Source organism: Aplysia californica, unplaced genomic scaffold (genome assembly GCF_000002075.1).
Source record: "Aplysia californica isolate F4 #8 unplaced genomic scaffold, AplCal3.0 scaffold00246, whole genome shotgun sequence".
In the NCBI taxonomy this organism is placed as follows: domain Eukaryota; kingdom Metazoa; phylum Mollusca; class Gastropoda; order Aplysiida; family Aplysiidae; genus Aplysia; species Aplysia californica.
The window spans coordinates 507238-528082 of record NW_004797516.1 but is presented as its reverse complement, the minus strand read 5'-3'; the positions used below and the strand labels follow the sequence as shown (position 1 = coordinate 528082).

The window sequence follows — 20845 nt, the reverse complement described above, 5'->3', positions numbered from 1 at the left end:
AGCAAGTTGCCCATGCGGTCCTAAAATTGATAAGAGTAGGCTTCAGCTGCCAGCGAGGCAAACTTCCAAATCGATTCCTACCAAACTGAAAATGCATAATGTGTTCATAGGACCTTATACTGTTGCAAGCGTTGTAAAACAAACAACAACAAAAAACCAAACACTCAAGTAATTTTTTGCAACATTTCTCGAGGAAAATTGTAATTACCATATGAGGACGATTTCTTCTTTTTCTTCAGGTGTCAGGTCTGGAGCAGACACTGACGATCATGGTACATGTACCCCATTTCTATCTCTTGTCAGTCCTCATGATCAGCCCAGTTTTTTGGACGGTATTGTTTGTCATAGAGTATAGAGTTGTTCAGGCTATCTGTGCACGTTGTTCTTAGTTTAAGGTTCTTACACCCCTTTCAACACTGTGACTGTTAAGTTAAGTCATTTAAGGCGCTGAACCTCCAAATTCAATGTCTATCTCCGATAGGACTGGAACAAATGGGTTGAAAGCCTTGTTCTGTGTTTGACTGCTCTTCACTTTTATTTTGAAACATAAAAACAGAAGTGAAGTAGCAAAGGCAAGCCACACAGAACGCCCATACAAATGAAGAATAGGACCTCAACCCTATGTGTACAAAAAAAAGAGGGGGCATTAAAAAATAATTTTAAAAAGTTATCCCTAGAGAATCTTGCCTGTAAAAAGTCAGCTTCAGATCAAACACTTTATTAAGCTTGAGAAGCACATGGCTACCCCTAGTCTGGAAATATGGGCCAACCAAACTAGTCAAAAGTTGAATGACTGAACTGAAAGACATCACTGCAAAAGCCACATATATCCCTACATGAACCAGTTACATATAAAAAAATAGCCTTGAGAGGGGTGACAATGGGTGGTCATATTGAATAGGTTCTACTGTATTTCCTATGCTTAAAATATCAACACATAACCAGAACAAAGCAAAAACTTACGTCTCTTGCCTTGAAATAAAGTTTATTTCACAATTTAAAATAACAAACCAAACAGAACTGTGCGTTCAACTGACCAATTGTTATAAATACCAGGAACAAAAGTACATGAAAGATGATCAAACGTCTATCACTCAGGAACCATATTCAACAGACTCATTCAACTGACAATCTGCTAATGATTAAATCATTTACAACTTACGTGTAGTAAACAATGAATGAGCTTGAGACTGGGGAGGGGCAGGAATTGGGGGATGTGTTAAAACAATGAAATGCTTAGTCTCATAAGCAACGCCAACAAGCCAGACAGACAAAATCATACATTGCAAATGTTTGCATACTTTTTGTAAAAGTTATCCACATACTGGGGTCAGTCCATAAAGCTCACTAGAAAAATATCGACTATCTATGAATTAAAAACAGGCAAAAAAGGAACCCACCTCAAACCTGGTGTTAACAATGACAGCTAAAATCAAGACCAGTCAAATCCATGCACATGCGACAAGATCAGTTTTTAAAAAAAAACAAAAAACAAACAAACTTAATTGACACTTTTCATAAAAACACTAGGTAACTGCAGTCAGTTTGTTGGCAAAGGCCTTTAAAGATTAGTTAGTCGGCAAATGTTTAAAAAGTTTGACTTTATGAAATTTGACGTCACATACTAAAAACACAGAGCTTATAAGCACAATGAAAACCAAACCATGTCACAAGTAAATAAAGAAAGCCCTTAACAATTTTTCAAGTAAACTGCAAACGTTTCAAATGTGAGGCATCATGGTGAAATCAGGTGCACGTCAAAATAGTGAAATCGAAGAAATTGGCAATATTTTTTCTAATGATCTTTTTTTGCCTCAATACCTTTTATATCCACTTAAAAACACATTTTTGAGTGGATTTTACTGAAAAACATTCATTAAAGGCACAAAAGGTGTAAATATTCAGTTTTCAAGGACTCTCAGGCTATGGAAGTTACCAAACCTTGGTGGCCATTTTCTCACTAATTTTACCTCTGAAACAAGGGGACCCTGCCCTCCTTCAATCGCAAATATTTCGACTTCTGTTGAACATAGATTAACATTTTTTTCACAGAAAAGAAGGCAAATGAACAGGCTTTAGGATGATACCAATAACCGCATATGCCCAAATATTGACGAGTGCCTGATTCCACCACGTTGTGAAAGTCGAAATGTTGACACAGTGTAACATAAGTCTTTCGCTAACAAGCTCATTTGGATAATTGTAATTCTGTTAGGTTAATGAGAGTGATAGAACTTGCTATTGGAGAACTAAGGACTACAACAAAATGTCAAAAATTTATCAAGCGACATTATATTCCACTGGAATATAACTATCATTCTCATTAACCGAACAGAACTACAATTATCCAAATGAGCTTATAACCGAAAGACTTATGTTACACTGTGTCAACATTTCGAATCAAACCACAGAGTCTGCTATTGAACACAGTAGCAGTTACTATCAATTAATCGTGTTGATCCAATGAGAAATATATGGTTCATCATTATGAAAAGCTATCTGCAGTTTAGAAAATAATTTCTTTCATTCCTTTTATCCATCTACATATATAATATATGTAAAATACAATGGTTCTGCAATGGGACATTTTTTTTTATTTTGTAAGATCTTACAAATTAAAATACTACAGGTAAGGAACAAATAAACTTCTATTTTGATTAATTCCCTGGTTTAATCCCAGCCTATTTCACAATGATCCTCTACCTTCGGTAAACACACCATCTTTCAGAAAGCTACCCTGCTAACTTCCTTGATCTTGTTTCCTTCTTTTCAGTACAAGGCAAAAGATCCTCTTACTTTGCTTTAATAAAAGGCCAATACCCTATTAGTACATTCTACCTTCAAAGACCATGTCGACAGATTCACATGGAAGAGAAGGCATGACAGACAGTGTGAAGTAAATACTGAGAAAAGGAGCAACCGAAAAGAGTTTCGGCACTCCCGGGAAGGGGTTGTGTATGGTGTCAGTGAGGTGGCTGACCTGCATCCCTCTGCCCATTCATCGAGGCGACCCTTCCTTCTAATTCACTTATAAAACAACTAGGGAAAAACATAGAAACAGATCTTTCTATAACTAAAGAGCAACCCGTATCCGCTTGGCTTCTGGTTCAGCAGTTTCCTCCGACACGGCTTTTTGATTGCTTGTGACCTGCGTCACCTCATGCCCCATCACGGTCTGCACGGGCTCCCCGTCCACAGTCCCTTTAATGAGTATCCTGTTCCCGTCCACAATGTCCATCATGTACGCCTCCTGGCCACTCTGACCACTGTCCACAGGAGCTACCACCGTCACATTTGTGTTTAGAGAAACTCGCTCTTCATCACTGGCTACCGCATGCAGGAGGCTGTCTTCAGATGTGGCAATTTCTGATAAAACAGTCAGATCCGTAGAATGCACTTCACCCTCTCCCATAAGAGGTTGAGATGGCGGGGCGTTCATCGATTCAGACAAAACATCTCCTTCGATGAGCACCTCTTGTTCAGGCTGCTTTTGAGGGTTCACCACTGAAGGCGTTTCAGGAACAGAAGACGGAGTGATGTTTGATATGGAATTATCCCCAATGTTCGAGTCATCTGCGATGACGGAAATACTGTCTTCAGGCGTCAGTGATGGTGATGGAGCTTTGCCCACAATCACATGACCTTCAGGAGTTGTTGTGATTACCTGGTACCCTTCAGGAATGCCACTCAGCTGGGTCATGGTTGCATTAGACTCTAAGTGCTGGAGGGACGCGGCAGAATTGGTTAACTCTACCAAAGAGGTATTAGAGTGAAGATGTTCAGCCGCAGGGAGGCTTTCCGACGAGTTTTCCGAATTCTGTGAGCTTTGCATCTGTTCCATGAATTTCGCAAGTTGAACTCCTAGAGCTTGCTTGTGAATATCTCCTGCACTGAGGCTGTCGATAAAGTCTTGCAACTTAAGTTCACTCTGCTGGGCCACCTGAGACTGGAGTTCCGACACTTGCTGCTGCAGCAACTCCACCTTGAGGATGAAAGAAAGGAAAGGGAAACAAATTAGACCCTGAACACATGGTATGACACATAATAATATAGCGTAAAATGTGTACACAACCAAACTCTAAGGCGAACTGTGGATCACATAGTTGCAATTCGCCGTGTTGGATATTGTTTTGCTTCATTTGCTTTTTTCTGCTGTCATATTCTTTTGTTTTAAGATTTTGTTGATGGTTGGACTACTGTTTAACCCTCTAACTGCCCAATACAATGTGCTGTGGTGTCAAGGCTTATTTAAGGTTTTAGAGTAAGGGTAAGAAAATAAAGAATAGCAACAGAAGACAGCAAATGAGGTACTGATAACTATACATTTTCAGAAAGCTTATGAGTTAAAGAATATTTTTATATTGCTGAGGGTAAAGAAAAAAATGTTTCAATGACCTTGACCGTGACCTACTATTGACAAAGAATGTCAGATTGCATTTTGTTTACAAATGTGTTCCTTTTATATCCTTCAGTTTATTTCCTGTGAATACAAGACCCCTTTTAGAATATTCTACACGTTATCAGCTTTCCAAAAATGTATAGTTATAAAGGTTTTTAAAGTAAAATAGAATTTTTATACTCCTTCATTCATAACATGATATGTCATTTTCTAAAAATAGATTCATGATAATGAAATGGAGTACAGACTTTGCTTCTCTTATAAAAATGATATGAAAACAAATAAGTCACACCGAGTGAAATTTTGTCTCTTATAATGCTACTGTATTGTTACATTCAAACTGACCTTACATGCTCCTCCTCTTGGGAGTTAAACCCTGATCTGTGATGTGCTCTAATAAATAATGGATTACATTTATACAGCGCATATCCACTTATGCAATGCTCTATGCGCTTAACATGAAACATATTATGAAATTACAAATCAACTTTATAGGCACATAGTATTACATACGCGTGCACACACATACTCACACACGCATGCACCCACACACACATACAAACATACATGATAGTTTTTGGAAGCCTATTCCAAACAAGTGGGGCAAAATACGAAAAAGAGCATTGGCCATATGACTTGTAATTTATTTTAGGTTTAACAAGGGTTGTTTTGTCACTTGATGATCTGAGCGTTCTAGGTGGTACATAGGGTGTTAAAAACTGTTTAAGGTGTTTCACCGGGAGCCAGTGTAGTTCTTTTAAAATAGGAGTCTCATGGTCATGCTTTAGTTTCTTAGTCATTATTCTGGCAGTAATATTTTGTACTCTTTGTAGTAGTTGTAACTGATAATCAGGTACACCAGCAAGTATGGAATTGTAGTAATCAAGCATTGACAATATAAGTGATGTTATTGAAGTTTTGGTGACATCAACAGATAGATATTTTCTAATGCTGCCTATTTTCTTCAGTTAGAGATATAGATTTTTACAAAGATTGGATACTATACGCGATTTCATTGACATATCCTGATCTAACACTATACCTAAATTTTTTATTTTAGTTTGGGCTGATATTTCATGGCCATTGAGGTTTTACTGATATAGTCGATTTCATTGCATGCGCTGCTACATATAAATAATATTTCAGTCTTATCCTCGTTTAATTTTTATTTGTTCTTGAGCATCCATTTTCTAATATCATTGATACACCTGGCGATTCTATCTATGAGATTGGGTACATTGTCAATAGTAATGAATACATACAGCTGTTTATCGTCAGCATAAAGATGATAATTGAGGGCATATAAAGAAATTATTGATGACAGACTTAGCCTGTACATTGTAAAGATGACAGGACCAAAGACTGAACCCTGAGGAACTCCATACTTTAGAGGTAACATATCTGACACATCACTGCCAATTTTCACTGACGTAAATCTATTTTCTAGATATGATTTATAAACCACATTAGAACAGTACCTGATAGTAAAAATGAATTTTCCAATCTGTCTAGTAAAATTTTGAGGTCGATGGTATCGAACGTCGTTGACAAATCAAGTAGAACCAAAAACACAGACTTTTTTATTATTGATTTCACTTAAAACATCTGACGATACCTTTAAGGTTTCACTCATGATGGAGAATGGTCTTTGTAGTATTCCTTGAAAATCATCAAAATCATCATTTCGATGACAAGAAAATAATTCAAATATTAGTTAGATCTAGTTCAAGAACTCCTTGAAGTCCACAAACCAGAGAGACCTGCTACTGGCGTTCAAACATCTTGAAGTCAATTAGGATCTCTAGATCTAAATAGAAGAACGGATTTGACAGCTTTGAGATCTCGAACTTCACCAAGTTTCAGAAGCTAAAATCAAAGTAAAAGATACTCTTGGTCTTGAAACCAGTGCGAGCAGTAAAAGTAAACACTTATAAACGGCTATTCAAGAGTAGAACTCGTCAACGTTCGCATTCACATTTTTATGTGTAATATTTCTATGGCATATTGTAGAACGGCATATTGTAGATCGGCCGTCATTGGCCGCAGCACCACAGAAATGACCCTGAAGCCGTCATGACCCCTGGAGGGTTAAACCAAGCATATCTGTCCTAATGCTGCTATAAAAGAACTTTTTAAATTATAGATTTTAAGAGAATGGACTCGGGGATATATTGTAAGCCTGCTATAGCCAGAATCCTGTTGTAACCAAGACTGTTATAAGTAGGGCCCATTGTAATACTTCAGCATCTTTGATTTGCTAGATACACTATAATTTTAAACACAAAAATAATGTTTACTTCCATTATCAATTTAAGATTTTAAAAAGATACACAGGAGTTCCCTTAGAATGAATACAGCTGATCTCCAAAAACAGCAGTAAACTGTAAAAAAAAAAAAAATCCCCAATTTCTCGCTTCTTTGTCTTTGCAAGAAATCTATCAATCAGCCAAAATGCTCCCATTTTTTACACTGAAATGAATTTTGAAGGTGCTTCAAAATAGAGACACACAAGAAAGAGACACAAGAACGCACATGTATCTATGTGGACCAAGGAGAGAGACATTTCCAGTGTGTCATCTACATATGTAAATCACACATCAATAGACCTACACACTGTGCATTCGCCTAGGGATGTAAGGATAGTGAATGTATGTCTGTTAGAAGACCTACAGTTGGTCATGGTCTATTATCTTTGCGAAGCTCGTAGACAAGCTCTACACATGAGGACATGACGGCATGGCATGTGATATGTTTCATGACGTCACTGGCATTGGGATTTCTTTCTCACTTCCCTATCTACTCTTTCTTTCTTCTGTTATGTGTGATTGTTCTGCATATTAAGTAAGCTGACAATGTTGACATGAAAGCACAATGCCTGCAGTTTCAATTGCGAATACTGAGGCAGATGAGACAAAACTTTCAAAAAGTGAAATTTGCTACAAGCAAGACATTCCCAAACTCTACACTGTCGATCCAAGAACTCAGTTAAACTGAAAAAAACCCAACCCCAACAGGCAGTCCCACTGTATTCTAAAAGAAAACAGCAATCGAAAAAAGATTCAGACTCTTACCTGTACTTTATATTCTTGAGCTTTTGCTTTGTACATATTCTTTTCTTCCTCCTCCATCCGAAAGCGTATTTCCCATGAAATGCTTGGATCAAGATTAGCTTTATTGAGTACGCTCAGTTCCTGAAAAAAACAAGGGAGTATTTTCGTAAATGCAATTGGTACAAAATATGTAACACAAAATACTTTTAACATGCACAAGTATTGTTTATGATTATGCCACGTTTGTATTAAAAAAGAACAAAACATAAAACTAACAACAACCAAAAAAACCCTTTCCTGTTCGCAATATTTGCTGACAATTGCTCTATATTTGTTCAATTTCCTACCATTTATTTATATCTATGTCTAGAGCAAGAAGGGGGGAGAGTTCTAACATACACACCGCTGTGCCGGACTGGGGCGACCATCCCCTATCCGGCAGATCCCAGGTGGCGGATAGGGAATGGCCACTGCAAAGGAGGTTAGATGTGAATGTGTTGAATAAGCAGCCCCGGACCTACTGGCGATGCTCTTACCAGGACGGGGTGAGGTGGTAGGTGGCACTACCACGTCATCAAATGCCCTAGGAGTCCTCTGACGGGAGCATCATGCGGAAAAGGACCGCATTAAGTCCTGGTTACGGGTAGGATCCAGTAACAATTCCTCCCTGTGCTCCCAGGGTAGGTCCCTGGACCTGAAGCTGGAGCTATAGTGCTGAAATCAGAGGTATAGGGCCGCAAGGCGCACTCTAGAGAACCACAATGTCACATAATACTGCTATATATGACACTTGAAGTAGGTAACTTTAGATATGGTACTCGCCCTGTGAGGACCCCTCAGGCAGGTGCAGTGCCGGGCCACAAGCCTCTAAGGGGTCCACCCCAGCAACTGGAGGGCCTTCCATCGTCTTGGAGTGCCAGGAGACAAGGAAGAAAAGTGACAGGTAACACAAACACAAAACAGATTTATATAAGGAAAAATCTTAATATCATGCTCTGGAATGCCGAAGGAATCTCAAACAAGAAACATCTATAGTGGCCCTGCCGAGGAGATGGGAGTGCAAGGCCCTCATACAGTACACCAAGGCCACAGCTATGGAGGATCATATAATGCACACAAAAACAGCCAGATCAAACACCTCAAGACTTAAAAGATCCAACTTCATCAAAGAAAACAGATAAATCCAAAGACCCCTACAGGACCATTTACCAGCCACAGTGAACATGCTGAACCCCACCCCAGAGGCACCATCATGGGAAAAGAAAAACACAAACATAATCATACACACGTCCATTCCTATGTTCACCACAAAAGATGACCACAGCGACCTAACCAAGAAATCCTTCACACTGTCCCTGTTTGAAGAAAGATACCCCCGAGAAGCATGGATAAGGATCTATACAGACGGATCTGCCACTGATGGTGTGAAAAGAGGAGGAGCCGGAGTGTATGTACAGTTCCCAAATGGACGACAACAAGCAGAGGCAGTCCCAACAGGGCGTCATTGTACAAACTACAGGGCAGAGACGGAAGCTCTAATAGTAATGCATGCAGCAAACATCATCAAGAATGTGGTAGACCCCCAAAGCCAAGTAGTATTCCTAACTGACTGCAGTACTGCAGGCAATCAGTGCTGGCAAACTACCAAGGCTATGAGAAGTAATTGAGGACATCCCATGTCTGAGGATCATGCTGCAGTGGATTCCATCACACTGTGGTGTCTTAGGAAATGAGCAGGCAGACAGGATGGCCAAACTAGGAGCACAGAAAGAGCAAACAGACAACAGAAATAAAAACTATCATAAACACCCTATTTAAAGCACCACAGACACCAAATAGCTACCATGAGCTGCCCTGTCAAGAACAAGTGATTATCTTCCTACTAAGAACCCAACACACAAGACTGAGACAACATATGTAAAGATGTTTTAAACTAGTACAATCACCAAAATGCCAGTGTGGAGAGGCTGACCAAACTGTTGAACACAATCTTCAGCACTGCAAGACACACAGGGCCCTGAGACAGGAAATGAGGCCAACCCCACTGACACTGCAAGAGAAGCTATACGGGCCGACAGATGAACTGAGCAGGAAGGCCCAATTTAAGACAGATACCAGACTTCAAGTGTGATGCGATCGAGAAGGAGAAGACACTGCTGTGAAGCAATATCATATTGTCCACATCCTTCCCTCCTCCTGTAACCCCACCACCACCAAGAAAACACAAAGTTCTGACAGCTATCATCTGAGAAATGTTCAACCTAAATATATACCATTGATGACTGATAAATGACATCAAAATGAAAACATTCACTCATGTCTATTTGATACTGTTGAAACTTGAAAGTAAATATAATGATATGCCCGTCCCCTCCCCCTTCTTTGTCTTTCCCCCAATTACAGCTTAGACACATTGTAGTGGAAAACCTTCCAGTGGGATCAGACTCAAAGGAAGTTATTTTGAACATTCGAGGTTTTGGGGACAGAACCATTATGACCCATCTGCATATTCATGAGACAATAATAACAAATACCTATAAAGTTAAGTATTCTGTCAGAAAACAAGATGTTCTTTGTCCCGAAAGCCATGAAAATCAAACCAAAGAATCCTAGCCCATAACACATAAAACTTGAAATGTTTCTAACTATTGACGACAGAGAAAGCAAAAGGCCAATGAACAACAAATTCTGACGTCTCTAAAACCTTACCCCGGAATTGATTATATGGCTGGCTAAAGCTGACTCCAACTGATCTCCCTGGATTATCATGATGGTCTGTTGATCCTCATGATCCCCTGAACTCAGGTCTTTGTCTAAGGGTTCATGTTTCACTTTCACTTTCTGAAGTTTGCCATTTGTACCAGTGTCTGTTGTCATAACATCTGAAAAGAAAACCCAGGAGCATTATTTTTGTACAGGAGTTCCGTAGACAGTAAGTCTTACTTCATTCAAAGGCAAAGTACAGTATAACATGGTTAACTCGAATTCGTCGGGACTGGCCTTAGCAGTTCGAGGGATCCGTAGTTCGAGGCACAAATCTTACAAAGAAGAAATAAAACGGGCACAGTTCGACGGATGCATGATTACGAATTGTCTGTGTTCGACATATCAGTGTTATACTGTATCTATGCAACAAATTAATAAACAAAGAACGAGGGTGGATCTGAAAGTAATTAAAGTTGCCATCTAAGGGCCAATATATTGACTTCAGTCGTCATAAAAACAAAATACATAATTAATCTATCACATGTCCACTCTTGAACCAACCATAGTAGTTTTATGTGATGTCATTCTTGATTATTTTATGGTGTCACAAAGGATGGTTTGTGTTCTGGAGGACACAGGACAACGTCAGCAAAAGAAAACATCCATTTTACAAATTTATGCGCTACAAATTTAGCGAATCACCACAACTAATTCATGAACCTTTGCAAAGCTTTAGTGAAAAATCTGCTCATTCACATAGCACAGTATATCACTAGGTAAGAGAATTTAGTTTGACTGTAAAAAAAGAAAGTGTCTTTTATATCATGTACATCATCATCATCATTGCCTTTCTCACCCTGCATCAGGGTATAGGCCACGGACAAACATCCCCCATTTTTCTCTATCCTGGGCTAGCCTCTTGATGTTATTCCATGTCTTCCCACTTTTCTGTACATCGATTTCTGTGATTCTTCTCCAAATTTCACGAGGTCTTCCTCTTGATCTCTTGCCCTGTGGGTTCCAATCCAAAACTTTCTTTGTTATGCAGCTGCCTGACTTCCTGAGAGTATGTCCAATCCACCGCCACCGCCTTCTTCCTACCTCATCTCTGACTGGGATCTGTCTTGTTTTCCTTAACACTTCCACATTGGTGACCCTGTCTGTCCATCTGATCCTCAGTAACTTTCTTAGACACCTGTTCAAGAAAACCTGGATCCTCTTTATACAAGTCTGTGATGCGTTCCATGCCTCACATCCATACAATAGGACCGACTTCACGTTTGAATTGAAAATCCTCAGCTTTGTTCGAAGTGAGATCTCTCTGGTCTTCCAAATCCTATCCAAAGATATGAAAGCAGCCTGTGCTTTTCCAACGCAGGACTTTATTCCAGCACCTGTTCCTCCCTCTCTGTCAATCTACATCATGTTGCAAATATTAAAACATGCCACACAAAGTCTTGGAATGTTCCGGATATAATCCGGGCAAAGATGAGAGGTCACTAGAGATATTTTTAACTGGAAAGTAAGCTAACAAGGAAAAAATGTCACAACAGTAAAAGCTGTAAAGTTTAAGGCATTGCTGAGATTTCTAAACTTCTTTACCTTACAACAACCTCAAAACCATTCTATCTGGAGGGAATGTAAATTCTACCATTCCCTGATATTATCATATTGAATGTTTAATGAAAAGTATGTAAATAGACTCACTTGTTTCAGACAGGCTCAGAGTCTCAGTCAAAGCTGGATGGATTATTTCTTGCACAGGGTTTTCTATGGAAGCGAATGAATCTTGAGTTGTACCTGTTCGATCTTCTGATGGTGTGCGGATGATAGGTGGTGAATTCAGATCCTGTCATGACAAAGAAGACAAGAACTTATTCATAAAGTAAAAATATGGTACAATGGAATGTAAAGAGTTTCCAACAAACATTGCGCTTTCAATCTGTTTTTGTCACTTAATCTCAACTATGACAGAAAATAACAAAGGCATACAAACAAACAGAACAATGTGCATTTCTAGTTACCCTGCCACCCATTCAGAACTGAACAAAAAAAGCCAATATTCACAATGTAATCGGAACTTTGATCAAACAAGTCCATTTACATATCTATTCACCAACTAGTACTGTACAATGAATGTGTGACCTTTTGGTAAAGGGTAAATGGAGACAAATCACACACCTGGGTTATCTGGATCTGAAATGTTGTCTGTGGATTACGAAAATGTGTTTTGTAGTGTTTGATTGCTTCATCTCTTCTGTTGAAGCCATTCCGACATCGATAGCAGTGCCAGTGAGCTCCTTTGAAACGCTTCTCTCCTTTGATGATTCCTATGATGTCACACTGGTCACAACAGCGGAGGATTTTCAATCCTGCAAATCACAAACAGGGGAAAAAAACATACAGTTTCAGACATTCGTTAAGCTTTAAAATTTTAAGTTTTCAAATCAAATTTAAAATTTTTTTTAAATATATACATTTCAAAGGTAATACGACAATGATGAGAAAATTAACTCAACATTTGAAATATGACTCTTACAATTCGTTGAAACCATCCTAAACAATGACACCATCTCGTTAATCAATAAGTCTCAAAGGTTATGTTCAATATTTGATGTTTCTTAGATGTATTAAATTGATCCTTAGCATGTGCCCTGATGGTATCTGCTCATTGTTGCATGATCATCTTATGTCATGGCATCACCAGTAACAGCCAAAAAGGAACGCCACATGGGAGTCGATACAAGAATCTGTCTTAAAAAAGGAAGAGTAAAGGTTGGGGTACCCACAGCACAAAGAAAGAAATATAATAAATTGGTAGACAAGCATTATACAGAAGTTTCATACAAATAGATAGAATGCTCTCTTGTCAACAATGCTGAGCAGAACAATTTTGGCTATTGCCACTCTTTCCAATACATGGCTTTCTGGTAAGTGATTTGAGTCACGACCCAGTGGAATCAGGCGCTTGTCAATTTTTGGGCATATTGAGTTATTGGTATCATAGAAAAGGCTATTCATTTGCATTTGCCTCGCTTTCAATGAAAAATGAATCCATTTATCTTGAATAGAAGTCAAGATATTTGCGATTGAAGGAGGCAGGGTTGCCTGGTTTTAAAAGTAAAATTAGTGAGAAAATGGCCACCAAAGTTGGGAGACTTCCAAAGCTTGAAAGTCCTGGGCAACTGCAAATTTTTATCTTTTGTGCCTTTAATCAACGTTATTCCTTTAAATCCACACAAAAAGTGTTTTTGAATGGACAAACAAGGTGTTGAGCCAAAAATTGAAAATTTGAAAAAATGCCCAAATTGATCGACAAATGCCAATTTCTTGGATTTCATTATTTTTACAAGCGCCTGATTTCACCACGATGCCTCACACTAAAGCTTGAAAATAGGAGTGTTCTATCCAATTTGAGAGCAGCTAAAGTCTCTTAAAAGGTAGAAGATATCTCTGAGACAGATCTCCGCCTCGAACAAAAATCCAGAAGATAGCTCTGATTTCCAAAAGCTTTAGTTTTAAGACTGATCATTCTCATCCATGACTCGAGAAGGCAAATTTTCCTGTTTTCAGTATGATAATAATACCTTTTATGTTCATTTAGCATTGAATCTACTACTATTATCGCTACATGAAGTTAAACCCCTTGAGTCAGGATCTAGTCCATTAAAGTGATCAACAGAAAGACGATTCCATAAGATGCTGGAACAAGTGTCCATTCACACAAAAAAAAGGGCAAAGGAGCCAGAGCCTGCTCACTAATAGTACAACGGCCTCGTGCAACAGTCTTTTAGAAACATCGTGCCAGTGCCTCAAAGGTAGTACGTGATTAGAAAAGTGGGGATCGGGTACAGTTAGGTGTTGGGTAAGCATAACAACAGGTCCATCAACTGATGATGATAAAAATAATGACCGGCAGGGAGGTAATCAAAGATCTGCCACCTCTCTGTGGAAACACTGACCAGACATTAATTAACATACACGCATGTAAGTAAATAGGAAGGCATGGTGAAGCAGCAAAATTGGAAAAAAAGAGTCTTCTGATACTGACAATCCCTGGAAATGATGTGGCCAGCCATGAGAAAATGAATTCCAAAAGTCAGCGAACATAATAATATGGATACATGTAGTACGTTCTTTGACTCACAGACATTAATTAATAAGAATGTAAAAAGAAACACATCTTGTTCAAAATGTCAATATATCAATTACAAAATTTCAAATGAAAAAAGTGTTTTACTTTCTTAGAAAAAGGAAAATACAGAGCACAAAAAAGATAACATTCAAAACCCCATGCAAATCTAGATCTACTCCTTCTATTCAATACCTGCAAAGTCAATTCCTTTGTCGACATGCTTCACTCTGTAATGAGCTTTCAAAATGACAGGATCTTGATAGGCATCGCTTTTGACACAAAAGGGGCAATGGAGATGTGGAGCTTTCACTGGGCACAGCTCATCAAGGCACTGAGTTGGAGTGTACGAATTCTCTGTGCCTTTGATTCGTACACTAGGATGAGTCTGAAATGAGTTTGTTTTTTTTCAAAATCCAGATTTATTAACGAATCAAGCAAATATGAGAAATTTCTGGTTTTGACCCTAAAAGTACTGTACTGGAATATCAATGGTGACTTTGCTCAGGGTTAGAGGTAGTGTAAGGGTTAGGAAGAGTGTGAGGATTAGGGTAGTAATCGTTGGGGTCAAAATTGGATCTCAAAATACAACGTTCTGTAATTAATGGAGGCCTGTAATCATACATTCCAAATTTGTTTTCTTGCAGGAATACACAAGTCATTTCGTCACACCGGTGCAGTCAAGACGTCACAGTCATCTAGTCATATATATATAGTCACTTGGTCACATCCCAAAACCATAAGGATTTCATCACACACTTGCAAACATCATACACACATTGTCCTTGTGGGCGTGAGTGGAAGGACAGGGGGGAAGGGGGGAGGGGTTGCGAGTCGTTGAGCCTACCTGATCAGCAACAATGTTCATAACTGGGTAAGTTTTATAGAGTTGTTTTTAATGAAAGATATTTCAACAGTTGTTTCTACCTTTAGTTCCCAACTTGGTGAGTTTTTTGGTTGTTTTTATTGGTAGGAGGGGTGGGGGCAGTTTTGTTGAGTTGTATTTAATGAAAGATTTCCCCACAGTTGTTTCTGCATATATATTTGCGAGTCGTGCCAACCTGATCAGCCATAGCTTGTTCACTGGAAGAAAATCAAAATTCAAGCAAAGAATGGCGCTTTTTCAGCAGTCCCCCCCCCCCTCCTCCAATTATTATTCGCTGGTTCGGGTCCCAAGAGTCAAGAATAGGGGGCTAAGGGGGGGGGGGTTTATTTATGGGGGCCTTTTATATGGACGGCATGCCCCCCTGAATTTTACATAAATTAGATGTTTTGCAGTTAGGTTGCATCCCTGTTCTTTGTGTTGCCTATTTGGTCATCAAGACTTCCGGACTTCTTCTCTGGAGGGAAACAAAAGGATTGTGGATTTCAACGAAGGGACTACAACTACAACTACAAGATCACCTGTGTGTTTATCGGTCCAGTCAGTTTCTGTATGGGCATGGGCCATGGGCATTGACTGTAGGCCTAGCCTACATAAAGTAGAATTTTGATGTACAGCAACACTTAACTTTGTTACAGCTCAACTTTATTACAGCTCTAGATTCAAGATCTCTAGTTTTTAGATCTAACCAGGAACCACCAACTCGAACTCGGAACTGCCTACTCTCCTCGCCTCTACCGACTGCTTTGGTCTGCAGCTACAAAACTAGATTTCTAGTCTAGATTCAATCAAGCCAAGCACGAGTGCAAGTAGAACCCACCACAAAGGCAAGAGAACTCATCCCGAAATCCAAGCCAACTTGCTTCCTTGACGTTGCCTGTTCGATCCTAAAAGTTTAAGACCGACACAAGTCTTTCAATGAGCAGTCTATGTGGAAGTCACTCCTAACGTTCAAAACCAAAACAAACAGGCACTTGCGGAGGTTGTGTGAACGTCATCAAATATGGAGTACGAAAATTTGGTGACGTCACATAGAGCGCTTATAACCGGAAAAATACGCTTTGCACCGGAAGGAAAGTCAGAGAGATAATACAAAGGCCTAGGCTAGAGATCTCGATTTACACCAAGGATTACACTACTAGGCACTAGATCTAGATTTTAAAGGGAGATAACTCTATAGCACAGACTTCTACACTTAAGTGTAGAATTCTGTCCTCTTTAGAGAGACGTTATTAAAATATCGCTGGCGTCAGTGCATTTTGCAATTCCAAATTAATGGTACAAGATATAGCAAATTATTTTAAAATATAGATTAGTCAGAATTGTGTGGTAGGCAGACAGCTTATAATTTTTATAGACAATGATCGTCTGTCGTGATATTTACGTAGCCTTCAGTCTCTTAAGAAGGAAAATTAATTCTAAAAGCAATATTATTAGATCTAAGCTATTTCGGCTATTAGATCTAGACTATGTTTGAAAGAAATTATTATCTTTTTCTGATTTCTTTTTCTAACTTTACGAAGATTTCAGAAAACCACACTTATATCCATTAGATCTAGTAAGCTAGAGTTTTAAAGCTTGTTCACTTTCGACCATTTCGTTGTTAAACGGGATATCGTATTCTAAAAACAATAGCTCTGTTTACTCTTCTCGTGTATTTGCGTGCTTCTAAAAGTTGAATGACCAACAGTAATGTAATAGTCCACTGCAAAACAGACCTATACACATATAGGTCCCGCGACGTTATCTTTGGCGTCATCCTAACGGTACGTGCGAGTACAAAAAAAAATAACAACAAAAAATGATAGAAATAATGGATACTTAGAGCATGAACCTAAAAAATTAATTAAAGCGTTGACCTATTCTATTATCATCAACAACATGCATTCATAATAATAGGGCCTATAGATCTTGTCCTTCCTGTGAGGGGACATAATAATTAATATTGCATACTATGTGTGTAAGTGTTGGATTAATCGCTCAAGCCCCAGTCAATTCAGGGGCCGAGCACGATATTAATGTACGTTTGGGTCTGTACTTTGGCTTTTTGGGGGGAGTTGTACGGCGCTCGTAACTGCATAAGATCACATGAATGCCAAGGAGTGGATGCGCAAGGAGGTAATTGAGTACATGTAATTGAGATTGCTCTGTGGGCGGTAACGCACGCCTGGCAGTCTGAAGCCCTCCCCTTGCTGCGGAACCATGGACGTCAAACTGCACTACGCGGTACCCGACTCTCGCACTGGAAATCTAGATAGGAAATAGGGTTTTATTCTGAGGTCCTCGGGGTTAGAAAAGTCAGTAGGCTTATTTCATATTTTAAAACACTTTTATCTAATTAGACTTACTATTATTATTGATGTTAAAATGTAGAGGTGTCCTAGCGGCTCCATTTTTTTTAAAATCCAGTCTGCTTTGGCGAATAATTTCTTTGTTAAAGAAAGGTGAAGGGGGGATGGGATGGGAAGAGTTTGAGTCTCCTTTAATAGTAATGTACCCGGTTTAATCTATCACAGTAGTCTCCACCTGAGATCCCATCGTTTATGATCCCGGTTCACTTAAGATTCCGTGGTTTAAAGAAAAACGAAAAAGAAAGAAACAACCCCAAAATAAAAAACACATTTTATTATAGAGAAGTCACCCCTAAGATGCAACTATCCTAAGACTGAAGTTCCTGCATTTAAAGTCATGTTTTACTTAACCAAAAAAAAAACTTAATGGATCATCCACACCTAGGCTTCCTCAGACTGAGGAAGCCTAGATCCACACTCATGATACGATCACATCTCCGCTCTAAATGTCTCGACGAGTGGTGCAATGTTTGCCTCAGGCCTTGGCCTCCTCGGGTAAAAAAAAGAAAAAAAAAAAAAAGGAAACAAAATTACGGTGCCCAATAATTCATAAGCAAAGGCATCATGGTAAACAATCAGTTAAGTCTGATTTTGACTCTCTTTTGCTCAATAATGTTCTTGTATGAAGGCCTTGCTATCTTATATGAAGGTTTTAATTTTACCTATGTTTTCTTGACCTAAAACAACGTAGTCTTTTACGTTCACCGTAACACAAGCTAATTGGCACTCAATTTTAATCATGCAATCATTGTGTCAAATTCAAATCTTTGTGGTATGTTTTAATAACGAATCCTTTTAACAGGATCTTATAGTAAGATATTTACTCTCCTGTCTGTTTAATGATCTTCTGTTACTTGCAAGACACACACACACACACACACACACACACACACACACACACACACACACACACACACACACACAACACACAAACACACACACACACACACACACACACACACACTCTCTCTCTCTCTCTCTCTCACTTCCCTCCCTCTCTCAATTTCCCTTCTCTCTCTCTCTCTCTCTCTCTCTCTCTCTCTCTCTCTCTCTCTCTCTCTCTCTCTCTCTCTCTCTCTCTCTCTCTCTCTCGATCTTTCTCTCTCTCTTTCTTTTACTTTTTCTCTCTCCATCTTACTCTCCCAGGCCTGCACCATTACCTTCACTCCTCTTTTTTTGCAAATATATTATTTGATTATTTATTACCTTCCCTTCTATACCGTAGCCCACTGCCCAGGCCTGCTATCTTTGTAAAAAAAAAAAAAAATTTAACCGCAGTTCGCGCTGGGTGACCATAGTTGGCGCCATTTTGTATGCTCCACTTGGCGTGCTGCGCGCGGTGCCATGAAGAGAGAGAGAGGAGGATCCAATTAAAATTTGTAGTAAGTTGTTTAAAGGTCCTTGGGTGGATGCCAACAGCAGAGATATCCAAGTCCAAACGGAGAATCACTAATCAGGCTTAGGCCTACTCTGCTCACCCCTCTAGCCTTAACATCACAAAATCTGCTTCGACTATCAATAGGCACCCCGGAGATAGTAGTTCACAAGAGATCGAGTGACAAAGTGACAAACATGGGGTACAAAAGAAGTAACAGAAAATTGACGATAGTAGGCTAAGGATGAGGAAAGATCGAAAAAGCAGCAGCACCCCTTAGCAGGCTATATGTGTTCCAGCACAGTATGAGCATGACGATCGATAAACCAGCCCATTTACAATTCTACCGTGCATAAGAACATTTAATAATGATACATCCTCCTTTGGGAATGACCTTAAAACAACTTCAGAACTGCCCTTGGTTGGGGAGGCCCCCCCCCCCCCCCCGGGGGGGGGGGGGGGGGGGGGGGCTATTTGGCTTTTGATTGCTGTCGAGTAGGCTAGTGTAATTCGAGTGTAATAATAGTAACATTGTTCGGTTTTGGGTACAGCGAACACAAAGGAGGGTCGATGCCAGCTTTATCTGATTGTTAACAGTATTGTGTCTTGGTCTATATATAATAATAATATAGGCCTATTATTATATTGATGACAATAATTTTGTTTCCAGTTTTTCACTAAGTGGAGCGCACAATAATTTCAAATATAAAAAAAAGAGAGATAACAACACCTTTGGACTTTTCGAATGAGATCAAAACTTACTATTATTGATGTAGGAATAGAACAGTCTTTGTTAGCTTGTGTCGTTGTGTTCCTCTGTCCTTTCTACAATCATGTTGACATAATATTATTCTACATGCCTCCCTGATAATTTGATGGACATGGGTATGAGTATGAGGCGGGATTGTTGGCTCTACCGAACGAATCATGCCTTGGCTGTAAGCTCAGGCTGTAGGCTCTTATTGCGAGTTCGATGCTCGGCAAAATCAAAGGCGTCGATGAGGAGTTCACACCTGGGCGTGATCCCTTAATTGTCGTAAAATCCTTGCGTCTGGAGAAAACTTGTACCTCGCATCGCGATTTAGAGCGCGAAGATGTGATCCCATGCATGAGCATGAATGACCTTTGAAATATCTCGAGGTCTTTCTTCTGGGGTGTTGTTACAGTGTATACCTTTCAGCCTGGGTTGGCCGTTACAGCCTCTTATAAATGTTAATGATCTAAATTGTGATGCTGGGGGCATAAAAACACTTTCATTCAGATTTTTTTTAAAAAGGAAAACAACACCTGTGAAAACTTCTGTCCACTGCACCATCATATCGGTTCTTACACTTACACACAACACAGGTGGAAGGCATTTTTACTGACTACACGGACTTCAGAATAAAACCTTCTTTCTTATGATTTCAGTGCGTGAGCCGGACAGTTGTGCAGCGCAGGTAGACCACAGTTCTGCTACGAGAGAGGGCTCATATCAGGCTTGCGGTGCCGCCCACAGAGCATCCTCTGTTACTTTTAATCTCCTTGGCCCACCCCCTCAACGTGGCCCTGCCCGGAAAGATTCTATAAAAGGAAAGAACGGCCGCAGTTCGTGATTTAGATCATAGTCGGCGGCCATATTTTCTCCCAACCTCGGCGTGCTGCTCGTGGCGCCGCGAAGAGAGAGAGGAGGCTCCATTAGCTCTAAGGTCCTTGGTGTGTGTGTGTGTGTGTGTGTGTGTGTGTGTGTGTGTGTGTGTGTGTGTGTGTGTGTGTGTGTGTGTGTGTGTGTGTGTGTATATTATATATATATATATATATATATATATATATATATGTGTGTGATTAAACATCAAAGATATAAATTTATATATATAATATTAGCGTTTATTCGGACTGATGCCTGTGTAGAGTGGTACGGCAAGAGTAGTTAGGCTGTAACAGAGTAAAAACAGAATAAGACAAGGCAG

The 20845-nt window shown here is 39.4% G+C and overlaps 2 protein-coding genes across 2 annotated transcripts in view; one reads left to right on the top strand and one right to left on the bottom strand.

Annotated features, from left to right (window-relative positions):
• Positions 1-2530: 2530 nt before the first annotated feature.
• LOC101858864 lies at positions 2531-16175 on the bottom strand. Its single transcript, XM_005100392.3, has 7 exons — positions 15991-16175; positions 14483-14675; positions 12337-12527; positions 11863-12004; positions 10159-10331; positions 7471-7590; positions 2531-3982 (listed from the first exon to the last, which is right to left on the bottom strand). The coding sequence occupies exons 1-7, from the start codon at positions 16009-16011 to the stop codon at positions 3074-3076; spliced, it is 1749 nt and encodes a 582-aa protein (XP_005100449.1). The 5' UTR covers positions 16012-16175; the 3' UTR covers positions 2531-3073.
• A 1083-nt stretch (positions 16176-17258) lies between these two features.
• LOC101858634 (tRNA-specific adenosine deaminase 2) overlaps positions 17259-20845 on the top strand; it is an 8388-nt gene continuing 4801 nt past the window's right edge. The window contains exon 1 of the mRNA XM_013083630.1: positions 17259-17288. Within this exon, the coding sequence (XP_012939084.1) occupies positions 17259-17288 (30 nt within the window). The remainder of the gene's footprint in view (positions 17289-20845) is intronic.